The sequence below is a fragment of the Pezoporus occidentalis genome, unplaced genomic scaffold, assembly GCF_034315485.1.
Source record: "Pezoporus occidentalis ecotype Australia unplaced genomic scaffold, CSIRO_AGI_Poc_V1 ctg225, whole genome shotgun sequence".
NCBI lineage: Eukaryota > Metazoa > Chordata > Aves > Psittaciformes > Psittacidae > Pezoporus > Pezoporus occidentalis.
In genome coordinates, this window is record NW_026914128.1 from 521,424 (window position 1) to 537,691 (window position 16,268).

Here is a 16,268-nt window from a genome sequence, read left to right on the forward strand (position 1 = left end):
GATGCAGGAGAAGGGCAGGGATGCTTATTTTAGCAGTAGCGCTGCCATATGCCAACTGTAAGCGACCTTAATCGTAGCCAAAGGTCCCATCTTCCGTCACTCTTGGTATTACTGTTCCAGAGAATGGGACTTTAATAGGTTTTATCACAGTGCCAGCAGCTGGAGTGAAGAGGAGGAGTGAGCTGAGGCTGCTGCATCCTGCAGTTAATGGGAGCCCTGGATCCCTTGGGGCTCTCCTTGTCCTCCGTAGCTTACTAACCTCTGTGCACCTCACAAGTGGAAACAGGCCTGATGCGATGAGCGGCCCTAACCAAAGTGTGTATTTCTGTCTGATGTGGTGAGGTTGGTTGTACCAGTTAGGTGCTTGCGGGGAAAACATGGCCTTAAAAACACTGTTGATATCGGAAAGGATTTGGGTTTGGCTTTTTTCCCCACCGAGGAAAAAGGAGTAAAAGGTTTGAAGTCTTTAGAAACTGGGTAGCAGTCATTGTTATTCTCTCTTTTCCATGGGGTATGGATAATACTTGGATCACAGATGCGTGCGACTGCTGAAAGGTGATCCTGTTTGGCCACGAGGTTAATTGCTAACTGAAACAGGGCTGCAGTTTCTCTTCAGGAAGAGAAAAGGCAGGTAGTTGAAGGATTGTTTGCCAATGGAAAGACAATTAGTTTTAGACTTGTGAAGAAACAAAACTAACTAGTGCTGCCCTCTTGCAGTGCAACAGCAAGGCAGCCAGTAAACTAGCTTCAGGACTTCACATCGTTCAGGCACAGTTCTGGACACTAAAGGTGTCCTGGGGATATGGAATCTGTTTTGCTGGTGTGTGTGTGATGGCTTTGGCACGGGCACCCCCAGTTTCTTTAGCCAGCTCTGGGTCACTGGAACCACCTTAACTTGGGACGTGGGGTAGGGGACCCCCTTGCTCCTCTCCGTATGGAAGCGATGACTCCAGAGCGCTTACTGTTTGCTCCCACCTCTGAAGAGAAGGTGGGTTCAAGTGGGTTTGGGTGCATGGAAACCTGAGGTGTGTCTGAAATGATTCCTTTCGTAGGTCCATAACATGGCTGCTGCTGTGGTCTGTGAGACATCCACTGTTCTTACCAGATGGCTGATGTTCCTGAGTACCCGTAGGCTGGGGGCACACAAACAACGGATGCATACATACCTGGGCAACATGCAGAGCTCTGTCCCTGATCTTTAACTGGCTTTATTATGTTAGGTTGAAGAGGGCTGGTTTTTTGCTGGTGTAACGTACTTTGTACTGCTAACATTCCAAGAGGGTGTTTTTTTTTTCTAAGCAAAGGTTACTTGCCTGTGTCATATGTGTTTTATTTTGGCCTGAGCCCTATTTTAAGTACTTGTTTCATCATTTGTGCCCGTCTGAAATATGTAAGAAGAGTATCTCGTCATCCCCCCACCATTCATGTTAAGGGGAAGAGGAGGAACCTGAGGTGGTGGTTAAGGTTAGAGGTAGACAGCTCTTGAAGATGGGAAGATTGCTTAGAAGGGTGGGTATGGGCCAGAGCTGGAAGAGTGGCAAATTCTGATGAGGAGTTCAGGCTTTCAAAGAGAGGTTTAAAGGCAGATCCATGAATTTGGATGCAAGCCTTTCGCCCAGCAGGGAACAGGGCTGAGCCCGGTTCTGCTGTTTTCAGGGTGAGCTGTATAAGGTGGGCCTCCTGAAGTCCTACTTCAGATGTAAGAGCATCATTCTGAAGGTGCTCCGACATTTGCTTGGGTTCCTTCTGCCTCCCCCTGCATGTTCTTTATTCAGCAGGCATTAAGCTGCGTTTAAAATTGTGCTGTAATGCAGCTTTACTCTATTTCTCCATGCTGAGGTAATCCATTATATTACAGCTAAAAATTAGGGTCCTAGCTACCTGGGAATACCAGTATTTCACAGCCTTTTAAGGAGATCCTAACTCTTTTAAATACAGAATGTTTTACTTGCTCTGAAAATGAGGCATTCTAAAAACATTCATTAGTTTGAACTGCTTTGGCTGCTTTGCCAGTTTTATGTACTCTCTCATTGTTTAGAGCACTAAAGACCACTTAAAACGGCAAATCAAGCCTCTTTCTGCTCTCTGTGCTGGTCTTTATCAGATTGTACAATGCCTGCCTGGCCTCGGGGAGCGTTTTTGCCAGCAGTATCTTTCAGGGCTTCATGGTTGTGTTAGGGAGGATGTTGAGTTTGAAGGGATACCGTGATGTATGTCTGTGCATGCTTGATAGTTCCCTGTGTCCAGCCCACCCAAGGTAAGACTCGGTGTTTCAGCTTGCAGTCAAGAGCGTTTAATCTGACAGTGTGATGCAAGTAGAGACTGGGAGAAGCTGGGAGCATGGGGTCTTGGTCAGTCCGAATGCCACCGCTGCGTGTTGAGGCGTACGGCTTCATTAGGCCCCTTTCCTTAATGGTGTGCCCTTCCCTTTTACACCCTGTATTATCCTCCACCATTCAGGCTCTTAGTCCCTTCCTTTTCTCGACGGTGGTAGTTGTGTGGCTGCAGAGCTGTGTTCACCTGGCTGCCTTTCTCTTCCCTTAAATCACCGCAGAGCTCTGAGATGATGTAGGCTGATAATCCTGGGGAAAACACACAAACCCCGTTGTATGCGCTCTTAACTGCGTATGTTGTCGTTACGGACCTGCTCATCAACCATGTGTGACAGTGGAAAAAAGCCCTGCCCCTCCTTGTTTTCTCAATGAACACATGGGCTTCCCTGTGCTTTTTTTCCTCTTACTATCTCGCTGTTGTCTGGGAATCAAAACTTTGGTTCAGAGTTATTTAACATGCTTGCAAAGCTTGCAAATCATGAGCTATGTGAAGTATGCTAGAGAGGAGAGGCAAACGCCGCGCACTACGTACTCACAAATAGTTTTGTTTTGACATTCATCTCGCTGCAGTCGTCCTGCCAATTGGCTTCAGGCACGGCTACCAAAAGAATGAACACATGTTGCATTCATCAGTTCTCATCTGGCTGCGCTTCATCTCGCAAGACAGGCGAAATCACGGCCACATTAGATGGATTGCAGTGCGTTTGTCGCAGGAGTTGCCTCCCGCTGAACAGGACGCCCGCTTTGCGGAGCCGCGGTACTTCGCTCGGGTTTAACATAGCGGCTGTGAGTACATTGCCAGTGATGTCATTGCTTTTTCGTCTCGAGCGATGTCAGACGAAAAGCATTCGGATATAACGCTAAACAAACACCCTCCGCCTTCCTCTCCCCTCCTCCCCCCGTGTGAACTGCTCACGCCGCGTTGTTTTCAGTAGAGCCGTGCTCTTCCCGACACACTGATGGTCTATGTGAAGTACAGAACCCCTCTCCTTAGCGTGTCCTTGCGCCCGGTCCGAGGGCGAATTGATTCCGGTTGGCGTCATACGGTCAACGCCGGGGCTCCGGAGCCAACCGGCGGTGCCTGGCGCTGGGAGCAGCGGGCTCCTGCGGGCAGGGCCACGGGGCCCGCGGTGTCCGGGGGTACCGCCGTGCTGCGGGCGGCGGAGGCCCGGCGCTGGCCCCTCCCTGCCGCAGCCGCCGCGGCTCGGCCCCATCCCGCCCCCTCGGGCCGCGCTGTGCTGCGGGGACCGGCGGCTCCGGCCGTGCTCTGTGGCCCGGAGGGACTCTCCCTTGGCCATGCGGGCCGGGCCGGGGTAGGGGCCCGCGGAGGGGCCGGCTCGCCGTCGGTGAGAGCGATGGAGGACGGGCTGTCGTGCCTGGGCGCGGGCTGCGAGCCCGCCGCGCTCAGCTGCTGCGCGGGTAAAGTACCCCCGCCCGCGGCCGCCTTCGCGTTCGGCGGTGCCCGTCCCTGCGGGGACGGGAGGGGAAGTGGGGATGGGAACGCGGCGGTCGGGACCCCTTGGTGCGGGGAAGCTGACTCTGAGCCCTGGCTTCCAGCGGCAAGGCGCGCTGCGGCGCTCTCAGCAGCACCCTAAGCCCGGGGAGACAGAGTAACAACGTTAACCGGTGTTTTAATGTCTGTGATACGGGGCGGCAGTGACGGAGTTAATGCATGGAAGGCTCCTGGTGTGGGTGCTCCTGCCCTGCGCGTAGGGACCCTTGGGAAGGGGTTCTGTCGTTCAATCCCCACCTCTCCTTTGAGTTTTACAAAGGAAAAGCTGGAGGAAGGCGCCGCAGGACGTGCGGGCAGGAGGCAGCAAAGCCTCGTTCATAACTGTTGCTGCAGCTGTGCTTGTGTGTGCGTCGAACATGCGTGTGCCCCTCGGGACTGAGCTGGTTTGCTTCGCCCCGCTTTGTTCTTACCAGTGCTGTGGGGAGAATGAGCTAATTTACACCCGTTTCCTTTCTTTAGACGGCTGCTATCAAATCCGCGTAAATCACGTAATTAATGCAGCGTCCTGGCCGTATCAGCCCAAAGTATACGAGTTAAAGCTGCCGAAGGCCCATCAAACAAATAACCCCCCAACAAAAGGCATCAGAGGTTAAATGTGGGGTTGCTCTTGTGTGCGGCGGAGGAAGGAAACGAGCCTCGCCGAGCGGCTCGGCTTTGTTTGCTGGGTCATGCCGTGCGGCTTTGGTGTGCATACAGCATCTTGCATAGGAAACTTGCACTTCTGGCCTGAAACGGGAAGGTTTGGTTGAAAAGAATGGTGCAAAAGGCGTTTCTTAATGCACGGGTTTCTGTGTGTGTTTGCTGGGGGAAAGGAATGACCTTGCTACAGCGTGCTTTCTGAAAGCAGGCAATGCGCTGCGCTTTATCTGCTTCAGAATTCGAAGCATTCGGTTTAGAATCCGAGATGTTGCAACCCCGGGGAAGAGGTAGGGCGAGTTGGAAGCTGTGAAACTACGAGTCCTGCATGCAGCCGTTTGCAGGGATTTTTAGGGTCGAAAAGAAAGGTGAATGCTGGGCTTTTTACCCTCGGAATCCCGAAGAACAGCCGTGTCTCTGGCGGTTGTAACTTGCAGCTTTGTTACTCGTCAGGAGAGGTTTATGTTACAGACGTTTCCGTTGGCGCTGAAGCATAGCAAGAGTTTCTGTGATTGTAAAAGAATGTAGTAGTGTCTCAGGCTTGAGCTTGATGCATATCTCGAGTCGCAGCAGTGAGTGCGGCATGATGGACTTCCCTTCGGGATTTGCCTGTAACTCCAGCAGAAGGAGGTGGACGCAAACCCATTCTTTCCCAATGCACGTGTTCTTCTTTGGTTGGTTTGATTTTTCCCTTCATCTTAGAAGTTTTACTAAAATCTGGATACAGGGCTGAGGATTTTGCTGAATAAAAGAGCATTTCTCGTTAAGGTGCACTTCCAACTCAAAGCAGATGCGGCTTTGCATGTTCTTAGCAGTGTATTGCTAAGAATTCTGCTGATTTAAATCAGTATTCTGCTGCTTGAAAACTTGATTCCTACTTATGGCATTAAACCTAATGTACCTTCATATGAAACTCTGAGGAACGCATTGGCTGGCAAATCAGTGATAAGAAACTGGTGTGCTGGAGAATCAACAAGTGCTTCCTTCACATGAGACCTCTGACCTCATCCTTGAGAGCTCCTTGCCGTGAGGGCTTTGTAGCAGCTTTGCAGTGGTAACAAGTAGGAAGAAGCCTGAGAATGAGCTGTAGAAACAATTGATTTTGGGGGCTGGGAGGGCATACGTGCTCATCCTTGCTGTATTGGAAGGAGATGAAGGCTCTGTACTAACAGCTGGGCATTTCAGGTGAGGTTTTGTACCCTACAGTGATAACACCCTCCTATAGGAACTTCTCTGCCTTACCTTGTGGTTTGTTTTGTGTGCATGTATGCATGCAGGTGTCCATATGTCCAATTGCTCTTTTCTTGCCAAAGCGAAGAATGAATCCCCAATTCAGCGTAAAGAACTAGCCCTCCCTTTTGGCAGGTGGGGTATCAGTGCTGATGAGCAGCTTAACCATGTTTTTAGAGGGGCTTGCTTGGTGTCAGTAGGGATAACTGGTCATTTACTACTTGTATTTCATTAGTCAAATAACAAAGCTAAGGCAAGGGCTTGTGTCATAATGTGTTCTTCGGGAAGATCTTGGCTATCAGTTTAGATCTGGACTAGAATATAGCTTTGGTGACACAACTCGGTACAGAAGTGTTAAGACCAGCAGAGAGGATGCGTAGGTGGGGATTTGCCAGTCACTGGAGGCGGTGGTGTTAGAGGTAGTGGTGTTACAGTGGCTCTGTAGGGGTGAGACTGGGCCCCCCTTGGGCTTGGTTCTCCCAAGTGGGAAGCTCTGCTTTAAGGATTTAGATGTTAAAACAGCTTTCTTCTTCCTAGCGCCTGTTATGTAGGCAAAGCCAGGCAAATTTGACATAAAACTCCTACTTTCAGCTTGATATTTTAGCTAAAATTGTTAGGGACTGAATGGGGACGAGTTAAATAAACCAACGATCAGCCCATTCAGGAGATTACCTCTCCCTGAACAGGGTTTTTTCTTGGAGCCTTGCACTGCCCCGGCTGCAGTGTTTGTGTTGGTGGAGTGAAGCCTTTTGAAATGAGACAAGTTCTGGTGTAGTTGCTTTGGAAGTTTTTGAGCTGGCATTCCAGGCACACTGCCAGTGATGGTGATAAGCATGAATCTCGGTGTCTTAATGCTTCTGAAGAAATCACATTTAAGAAGCAGCCTGAAAAAGCCCGTATCACCTGACATGTTACAGTAATCAGGGTTCCCTGCTGTAGGTTTCAGTGGATTTGACCCACGGTTTGACTGTGTGGGAGTCAGTGCGATCGGAGCCAGTTTTAAAGCTGCTTTAAAGGACTCCTTCCGAGTAGTTGTTAAGTAATCAACCACATTATCATTCCCATCTCCCAAATGTATCAGCCTCTGAGCAAGCTCTTCCCTTCAGCTGATAGGAGGGGAGAATTCCCACCCGCCTGCTTATAAACCTGCGCTGCGTGACCTGGAAGAGAATTCCAAGTGGCAAGACCAGCGAGGGCTTTTGGCATACAGTGTGTGTCTGAATCCAGTGCTCGGTGAGCAGCAGTTGCCCTGGGGAATGAGGGTCAGGAATGCTGAGCTTGATGCGCAGACAGACTCCACAGCTCATTAAAGCTGTAAAGTAGGTACGCTTCATTCAGCGCTGAGGCGCATGGGGGATAGCTCCTCCAAAAGCATGCACACCTCAGCGTCGTTTCCCCTTTATATTTATCTTCTAAAGTTATACGTATGCATGAGGTTGTACAACGCACCTATACATATTCATGTCCTATCCCTGCTTCGTATTATAATGAACTAAGACGTCCTTTGCTCCTGCGCAGTGCCTTCTGGTGGTCGTGGGCGAGGGTCTCAAGGTGAAGCAAAGGAGTCTGTGCATTGGGTAACCCTTTGCATCAAAGTGGCCCGAGATTCATCTCAGCATTTCTGCTGTTGGGAAGTTGTGTTACTGAGGAGGTTTGAAGAATTAAAAGCAGGTTTGGAATAGGATTGGCCAGAGTCCTGGGCTAGGAATGTGTTACTGCTTTCTCTGAGCTTGCTTTCCCGTTTTCCAGGCAAAACCCTGTTCGTCAGTAGCGTGCCTAAAGAGCCACAGTGAGTTTCCCGAGGAAAGGAGGTGGTGTGTTTTGTTTTCTAGGTCTAATGAAGTGCACCCCAGCTATTCCGTAAGAGCCGGGGCTCCTCTCCCCAAGGTAATCCAGATGCTTTAGCCTGGATTTGGGGAAAATTCTCTCTGCCTCCTATCGATCCCCAAGCAGTAGGACAAACTGGGCCCTAGCAGTAGCAGGAGGAACATTAGTCACCAAGAAATGAATATGAAAGGGTTGTGGTTTTGTGTATGTGGCCATTCATGCTTGTAACTGAAGGGCTTAAATGCCTGGAAATGGGGTTTTCTGAATGTAGGGACAGATGGGGTAATATTAATCTCCTTTTGTGTGCTTTGTTGCTCACACTGTACTTGACAGAAGGAAATGGTGACAGCCACTACTCTTTACCGGCATCATTTTCCACATCTTCAGCTAGGATCCTTGTCTTGCATCGAGAGGTGAAATCCCATCTCCTTACAGCCTGTGAAAGTACTGTTGCTGCTGCTTATGCACCCAGAAGTCTACCATCACTTGCAGGATAATGTACACTTGTTGTCAAGTTCTGCTTCCTTATGAGGTTAGTGTAATTTTGCTCGCCACCAGAGTTAAATCAAGCTTTGATGGGGTGGTTGTATTGAGTCACTATAAGCACAGGTGGACTAAGTAGTGTTTGCTTGCTTTGTGAGTTAGCTGAGTCGGTGCTTAATGCAGTGAGCTGTGAGCTAGATGGGTTAGCTGTTGCCAGGCTTCATTATGTGGAATTGGGTGTATGCCTCTGCTGAGAAACGAAACAAGAAGTCTTTGGTAAATACCGTGCTTTGGTAAATAGCTGCATTATTACCCTATAGTATGGAACTAAATACCTGCAGGATTGCACTGCAACAGCAGCGCTGGTTAGACACAACATGGAATTACAGATACCGTAAAGGTCCCGAGGGGTTTCCTCTCCTGCTGTTTACAAGGTTAATGCTTCCCCTGACTCAATGGCAAAGTCTCATTCCTCTAACTTGTAACCACACTTTTAACAGGGGTACCTAACCTTTCTAGTAGTGTTTCTCCTGCTCGGCCTGGCCAGGGCTCTGCCTCGCTGCTCACAGTTCTAGGAACACTTACTACTCATCGAAAGGGGGTTGAGAAGATAATGCCTTGTGCAGGGCAGCGATTAGCAGTTTCTTAGCAGTTGCAGTAAGTATTTGCAAGGTGGAGTAACTGCAAGGCACAGCTGAAGCTGCTGAATGTCAAAGTTAACGAAATACCAAAGGTCTGGTTGGTGCAGCAGACTTGGCATTAAAGGTCAGCTAAAAGGGGTCGGACTGCACGTACTTTCTCAGCACTGAGTCTTTGCTCTCCAATTCTGAGTAATGCCCAGATTAAGAAACCTAAGAAAGAGTCCTTATGAACCCTACGCCGCACCTCTGCTTCGCACAGGCACATTTACAATGAGTCAGGAAAGCAGCAGCGTTGGAGACCTCCCTCCTGCAGCATGCACAACTGAAGTGTTGCTCCAGCCTGCTCCCTCTGCACTGAGCCAGAGCAGCTCTGAGAGCAGAACTTGCAAAGAAACACAGGAAAACCCCCGGGCAGCCGCTGCGGAGGAGAGGGAATGACCAGACAAGGATGGTCGTTAGTCACAGTTGCTTATTGGGCAATGAGAAGATGCTCTGATACAGGCATAAAACCCAGGTGGAATTTAGGTGCCTTTTCTCTTCTCTCCCGGCACCTTTCTTGTTCTTCAGATGCTCTAAAATTGCATGAAGTTGCTGGGGTTTGCCCCTGTTTGTCTGTGATGCTCAGAAGCGTTTAAAACCATGAGGATACCCACAGCCATCCCTGAAATGAGCGAGAAGCCGACTGAATTGGCCCCACAGGTTTCTCCGTGCATCTGCTGCCATTGCTTTTACTCAGTTGCTCAATGGTTTGGGGCTTGGGGGGTTGGTTTTCTTAGCTGATAAAGGGTAAAAGAGCTGTGCTGATGGAGTGCAATTTCTACGTTGGGGTTACGGTGACACTTGAGTTGCAAGGAGCTGAGGGGAGGTGGAAGCTTGGAGCATGTTGCCACGCTAGGTCAGGAAATGTGGATTAGTGGGTTAAACAGCCTGGCAATTAGTCTGGAGTAAGCGTCCGTTTGAGTGGCTACTGCGTGCAAGCTGTGATGTTGTGAGCTCCATCTCGGGCTCGCTCCCTGCTAGTTGATGTGTCCGTACCCTGGGTCATCGCCCAGAGAACGTGCGCATCCTAACTCGGGTTTAGTTCTTTCCCGCTAACACTGGAAATGAGGCAAGCAGAAAAAGGTTAGAAGAGGCAGAAAACACATAAACCAGTTTTGTTCTTATTGATGTGTTTTGCTGTGGCGGTGGTGGATTCTTCTCGTGCATGAAGGGTCCTGTTACTTTGGCTGGCAGTAGGCCACAGAAATAGCATGCTCCTGGGTGGTTCCTTAATACGTAGAAATAGCTCGATTAGTAATGTGAATGCTTAATAAGTGTATGTGGAATTAATCAATCTTAAAACGTAAGCATTAAAGGAATAAACTGGGTAATCTGTGGCATCCCATGATAGCTGCTTTCAGAGTAACTAGTCTATTTTTTTGGCTTTAGGTTGTTCCTCCCCCCAAAGTTGTAGCAATCTCCAGGATTTTAAACGAGAGAGAACTGAACTTGAAACAATATATAGCTTTTCCAAGTTTATTTGCCACTTCATGAGTTTGGAGTGTATTGGTATGAAACTGTAAGCTTCATGGATACAGGCAGGTTTTATCTAGCATGGCTGTTCCTGATCTGGTCTGGAAAGCTGGAAGTGCTACACCCAGTGTGGCTCTGCGAGTGGCCGGTTGGGTGGCAATGCAGAGCCTGGGTGGTTGCGTTGGTGCTGGTGGGCACGGGCAGCAAAACATCCCTGCTTTATTTGGGGGTACTTCAGCCCATACAGAATCCCCTTTCTGAGGAGGCTTTGGTTGATGTCAGCTCTTGATGAATGAGCACCATGATTCTGGGGAAGAAGAAAACGGGGGGAGAAATGCAGCTTATGGCTTAAGCTATCCCTGGGAAAAGGCGTGTGCTTTTCCCATGCAGGCAGATTCCATACAGGCATTCATGGCTGTTTCATGTGATTTACCAATAGCAGCTGTGGGACTTCAATTTCGTGTAGGATTTCCACATCTCAAGTGTTCTGTTCAGGGATTGCTCTTTCTCTGGGAAGTTGTAGCATCGCCTAACGCTGTTCCTGGGGGCTTGTGTTTGCTTGTAGGGGAATCAATGCTGAAACCTGCTCTGTGGATTAGCCTAAAGATGAGACCTAATTCCTTCCTTTTCAGTGGAGCTTTCCATTTGAGGCATAACAGCGCCAGGATTGACGATGGAAATGGTCGTTGAAACTGGCTTCATTTGTACTGTGTTCAGCTCTGTGGAAGCAGCCTAAGTGTAGCTTAGTGTAGGATCATCAAGGTTAATACTTGGTACGCACACAGCAAGTCAGGCAGCAGCAGGGAAGGTGTGAGCAATGCCTTCCACCCACCCCTTGTTTAGAGGTGGGAACTTCCAGGCTTGGCTGGAGCTGTTTAATTGCCAACAGAAGAAACCAAAAGGAGCTGAACTAAAGAGCTAGGCATTTTCTTAGTTGTCTTTATGCGTGGCTCCCCTTTTTGAGGGTGGCTATTGACTTGCACCCGCACAGACGTTTCTGCTCGCTGTCTGGTCTGAACAGCGTTTCCTATGACACAGATACTCTCTTCGTTTCCCAGTGCTTGCTGCTCTATAGTAACTGAAATGGAGATGACGACTAATGCGCAGCGAGTGGTTGCAGATAACCACCTGTGGCTGCGTGGGAGTCAGCAGCTCGTGCTTTATCCGGGACCCTAAGCAGACAGCTTAGCTGCATCTGTACTCTGACTGGCCTGTACGGAGAGGTTTTAGTTCTCTTCTAGGTAAAACCCAAATCTGCTGTTGATTTCGTTCCACCTGGAGTAAGCACTGGCTGTTGGAGAGGTGGATTTTAACAAACACCACAAGCGAACCCCGTGTCTGTTCTCACCTACACGACCAGGAGAGGTTTAATATCCCCTGTTGCACCAGTGAGTGCAACATCTCGGTGCAGAGCTGGCATAAGGGGTGCCTGCTGCAGTAGATGCTGCTGGGGTGGAGCGCGGTGGGCATCCATCCTGGTACAGCACAACCATCCTGCTCCTGCTGTGGCACTGGTCGCAGGAGGAATCTTCACCCTGGAGTTAGTGCTCCCTCTAGAAGGCTTCTCTCCTGATAGAGCTTATTGCCATCCTTAGCTTTTGGGTAAGAAAGCGCAAAGGAAGACGGCAACTTTTCAGGGTCACTTTAGCTTGTTGGAGAGCAAGTTGGCATTTTACTGAGTGGGCTTTGGTATGGGGAGGTGACGAAGCATTGGCCACATAGGGCTGTGAGTAAGTGGAAGGAACTCCTATACCTGTAATACCAGAAAGCGAAGATAAGGCAGCAGAGTTGTTTAGTCTCTTTCCAAACAGATTTGGCTTTATCTGGAATCACTGTGTCCTGTGGCTTGGAGAGATAAGAGCTCAAATACCCCGCAGTGACTCCAGCTCTGGTGCCTCCTCTGTGTAAGCGTGTTTCTGCTGAGCACAACCACCCCACGAACGCTGCTCTCCTTCCAAGGAGCAAGGGATGGGACAAGAGGAAACGGCCTCGAGCTGCACCAGGGCAGGTTCAGATGGAGCCGAGGAACAATTCCTGCCCCAGAGGGTGCTCAGGCATTGGAACAGGCTGCCCAGGGCAGGGCTGCAGGCACCATGGGTCAGCGGTGGCCTTGGCAGTGCTGGGGAATGGTTGGGCTGGGTGAGCTTAAAGGGCTTTTCCAGCCTGGTTGATGCTGTGATGCCCTCACAGGGTAGAGGAGTGGCTGGGGAGGGGGAGCTTTGAGCGCCCATGGGGATGCCAGCACCGTGAAACCAAATTCCAGTGGGGCTGTGCTTCCCCAGCCTCCCTGGGAAGGGGCTGTGGGGGGAGCGTGGCATCCTGCCCTGCTGTGTAGGCACCCATGAGGGGTTCGCTGTGGATTTTGGGTCGTGCTAATGAACAAGGGTGCCTGCATTTGGGGCCTGAAATGATGCTGCAGAGGACAGGCTTGAGCAGGTTCTCTCAAGCATGAAGGAGGATGAAGATGGGCAAGAACAGCAGACACTGTGCTCGGTGTTTGATAGCAGTATCAGGAAGTGAATCTCTTTAATGTGGCAGTGCACTCCTGCAGCTGTTTTTATATGCGTGCCCATTATTTCGATAGGAGACTATTCTTGCTGAGTAAACACAGTGCTAAATCTGCAAGATAACATCCTGTTTGTTGCCTGTTAAACACAAGCAGCCACTGCCACCTGCACAGCCTGTACAGCCTGGGCAGCATGGACACAGACCACGTTCCTTTGGGAAAGGAAATGAATGAAATGGGCCAGGACTGTCGTTTTCCTGCCTTGATGGAGTTGTGTTTACTGGCATTCCTGATGGATTGGCTTAGAATAGCACGGAATGACATCAAAGAAACTCAGTTTGCACAGTGGTGTTTTTGATGGTACAGATTAGGTACTTACGGGGCCTGGGGGAAGGCAGAGACAGCAGCACAATGCAGCAGTCAGTCCAACAGATCGTAGAGCTGTTCCAACGCTTGGATTTACAGCAGTAACGTCTCACTTGATGGTAGATAACAGGAGCTGGAGATCATTCATTCGTGTTTCAGGGTTTGAGAGCAGCGAAATCGGCCAGTAAACGTGGCGTGGTGCAAGATGAACTGCATCCATGAAAGAAGAAGGGGTGTTGCTTTGCCTGCTTTATTTCTTAGTGAGTGCAGTGCTTTTCTGTCCTGCTGCTGAAATGATAGCCTAGAATAGATGGGAATGTGGCAAGCTGAAAGAGTAGAAACAGCTTTCCCCTGTCTGTGAGCTGGAATTACCCCCATCACCGACACAAGCAGCTGGGACATCATTGGCCCCAGGGAGACGTGGGCAGTCTGAGCTTACTGAGAGTACTCTTCTCTCCTGTGTTGTTTCTTGCCCATTATAAAATACTCCAGCAAAACCGGTGTTCCCCATGGTCCCGTTGTTCTCTGTGCAGTCAGCTTCTGCTGGACTTGGTGATGTTTTGGGTAGCTGGGTCTGAATGCGGGCGTTACTGTCGCTCGCTGTGTTGAGCGGGTCCGTGACAGTCAGTGCTGCTGTCATTTGTACCTTGGTGCAGTCATGACATACGGCTGAAGACAAGCGTTCCCGGTGGGAAGTCAAAGGCTGGACATAAAAGTCAGGGTCGGGTGAATGCTTCAAGCCTGTATTTATTCTTCTGGACCATACAGGTATTAAAATGCAGCCTTTGCTTGGTCATAGTCTCCCCTAACTCGGAACTTGGAGAGGGCGATTCTGCCTCAAAAGCACTCGTTCAGGGGTTTGAGTTGCTCTCAGTTTCTTTCTGTGTCTCCCTGTATTGTCTTTACGCAAAGCTTTGAGTCTTGCTTTTTGAAGGAACGGGTGAACTGAAAGTGCTGCTTTGCTGCAGCTCTTGCAATAGTGCCTCAGTAGCCACGCACCTTTCTGCTGCGTGGGATGGTGCTTGCGTGTAGCAGATGAAGAGCGAAGTTGAAGAGAGGTTAAGATCAAAAGCATCAGCTAAATACCTGATTTTTCTCATGAAGGAATTGCCCAGTTTAAAGCTTGGGAGACTTGCCCGTCACCCTGCAGCCCTGGGCACATCTGGTGCGAGGTACCTGCGGGAGCCCAGCGCTTCCCCATCCCGAGGTTTCAGGTTAGGCTGAACATGCAGGTTCTTCCATGTGCCTTGGGGGAGTGCAGGAGAGCTGCAATGGGAACTTCCAGATCTAGGTGTGAGTAAAGGGTGCTCTCTGCCCCCCTCTCTCTTACTGTGATACGAAAACAGGGTGGCATCAGGTTTTAAAAAGAGCTTGGGGTGACTGGGATTGCTGCTGAGGGAGTTACGGGGGCATGCCAGGGAGGTGAATTCTGTCCATGGGGTGTAGGGGTCACTTGTGTTTAGCAGAAACACCTCTTTGGAAGGGAAAGGCTTGTCCCGCTGGTTGAAGGCCAAGCGTCCAGGAGTCTGGAGCTGTGGAACCCTGTCAGGAGCATCAAGAGCTGAGCAACATTAGGGGAAGAAACGTACTTGAAAACCACAAGGCTTTCTAAGTAGTGGGTGGTGAAAATCCCATCAAAGGCCTTACTGTTGAGATGCATCGAGCTGATGGGAAGCGTGCAGCTGGGGAAGGATATATGAGAGCACCCACGTAATTATCTGCCTCTTCAGTGGCTGCATGGATGCCAGTGTCAGATACGAGCAGTGTGTGTAGGTGCTGTGTTTTCTCAGTCTAGCTATCAAAACTAGTATTGGCAGGCTTAGAATCTGACCTGTTCCTTCTTAAAGCGTTCACCCTGTAAAGAATGCACTTACTGGAAGGCTAGGCAAGCAGAACACTTGTGTTGGTCAAGTACAGCACAGGTTGGTTGCATCCAGGAAAGGAGCCTGTGTGCACATGTCTGTGTAGCATGAACAAATAGAGCTGTGAATTCTTAGGGGTGAAGTAGGTCCTCTTCTGTGCCACGCCAGCCGTTTGAAATGAGATGGCCTGGAAACATGGGTGCTGTTCTTTACGAGGTAATGGTGGGGACCTGAACTTGCTTCACATAAACCCTAAAGCAGCCTGCAAATAGCAAAGAGCAGGAGCAACTACTGCATTGCAGAACAGCCATGTGCTGTGGGAAAACCATCTCGTGGATCGTGTGCAGACACAGTACTGCAGTCAGATAGTGCATGGATGCCGTGCTCAGTTGGGAAGTCCTAAGGAAGCTTTGGCCAAAGCAGTGCCGTAGTGGTGGTGTTCTGTCAAAATGCAATGCAGTAATGCAGTGTTGTCAGGATTTAAAGTTAGACTTTGTGCCCCCCTGGTTTTTAACTGAGGTTTGGGGTGTGCGATGAGCTGATCTGTATGGATCTGTGCTAGGTGGGCACGTATTCAAGTCCTGCGTGAGTTCTTTACAGGGAATAATAAGCAGCCTTTTTACATGGTTTATGATTAAAATGCAGGGAAGCCATCGGGGTGATCGCTTTGGATGTTGAGCATCAGCCTTGAGCAGAGTGGTGTGTGACGGCGTGTTCTTCCTGGAAGCCTAAAGGGAAGTCTGTGCGTTGGTTTTGATTCTGAATGGGAAAGTTGGGAGATGAGGGAGAGAGAATGAGCAGGTAGCAAAGGCTGTCAGGGATACTTGGAGTAATTGAGAGTGTTAAAGGGGAGTCTTGCAACTGCTGGAAGGGAGAACTTCCCACTCGGCTTCCATGCCACCAGATCTAGCTTCTGGGAGCACGTTAGAGCTTAATACAGAATTAGTTGGGGATAAGGAGCTTTTTTAATCTTCCACATTTGTGTTGTGTGGTTTAGTTCCTGTTGCCACGTCCTTTCCAAAACCCAGATAATGTATGTTGGCATTCGGAGGAGGGGAAGGAGATGCTGTGGGCCAAAGTGTGGAGTCCAGTTCTACTTACTCAACTGTGTATTGGAGAGATGGAGCAGAGTTCCTGACCTTTGCACTTTTTAGAAGCTTGTCTTAACTGAGCTGCAGAAAATGGCATTGTTCTTTCTCTCAGTGTGGTAGGAAAAACAGAGGTGTCGGTTATCTCCCTGGAAATGAAAGCATCAACCAGAGTCAGGTTATTCACTGCTCTTGAGAGTAGTGACCAACTTGACATCTCACTTGCAGCACTGTGTGCAGGGCTGGTGTCCTCAGTGTAAGAAGCACATGG

General features: G+C 49.7%; 1 protein-coding gene across 6 annotated transcripts in view; it reads left to right on the forward strand.

The window, feature by feature from the left end:
• Positions 1-16,268, forward strand: part of EML4 (EMAP like 4) — a 124,992-nt gene that overhangs the window by 44,909 nt on the left and 63,815 nt on the right. For 4 of the 6 annotated variants that reach the window (XM_062620917.1, XM_062620918.1, XM_062620921.1 and 1 more), the window contains exon 1: positions 3,647-3,752. The exons of the other annotated variants lie outside the window; for them this stretch is intronic. In XM_062620917.1, the coding sequence (XP_062476901.1) occupies positions 3,689-3,752 (64 nt within the window). In that variant the 5' untranslated portion in view covers positions 3,647-3,688. Of the gene's footprint in view, positions 1-3,646; positions 3,753-16,268 lie in introns of those variants that run through there. 6 annotated transcript variants of the gene reach the window in all.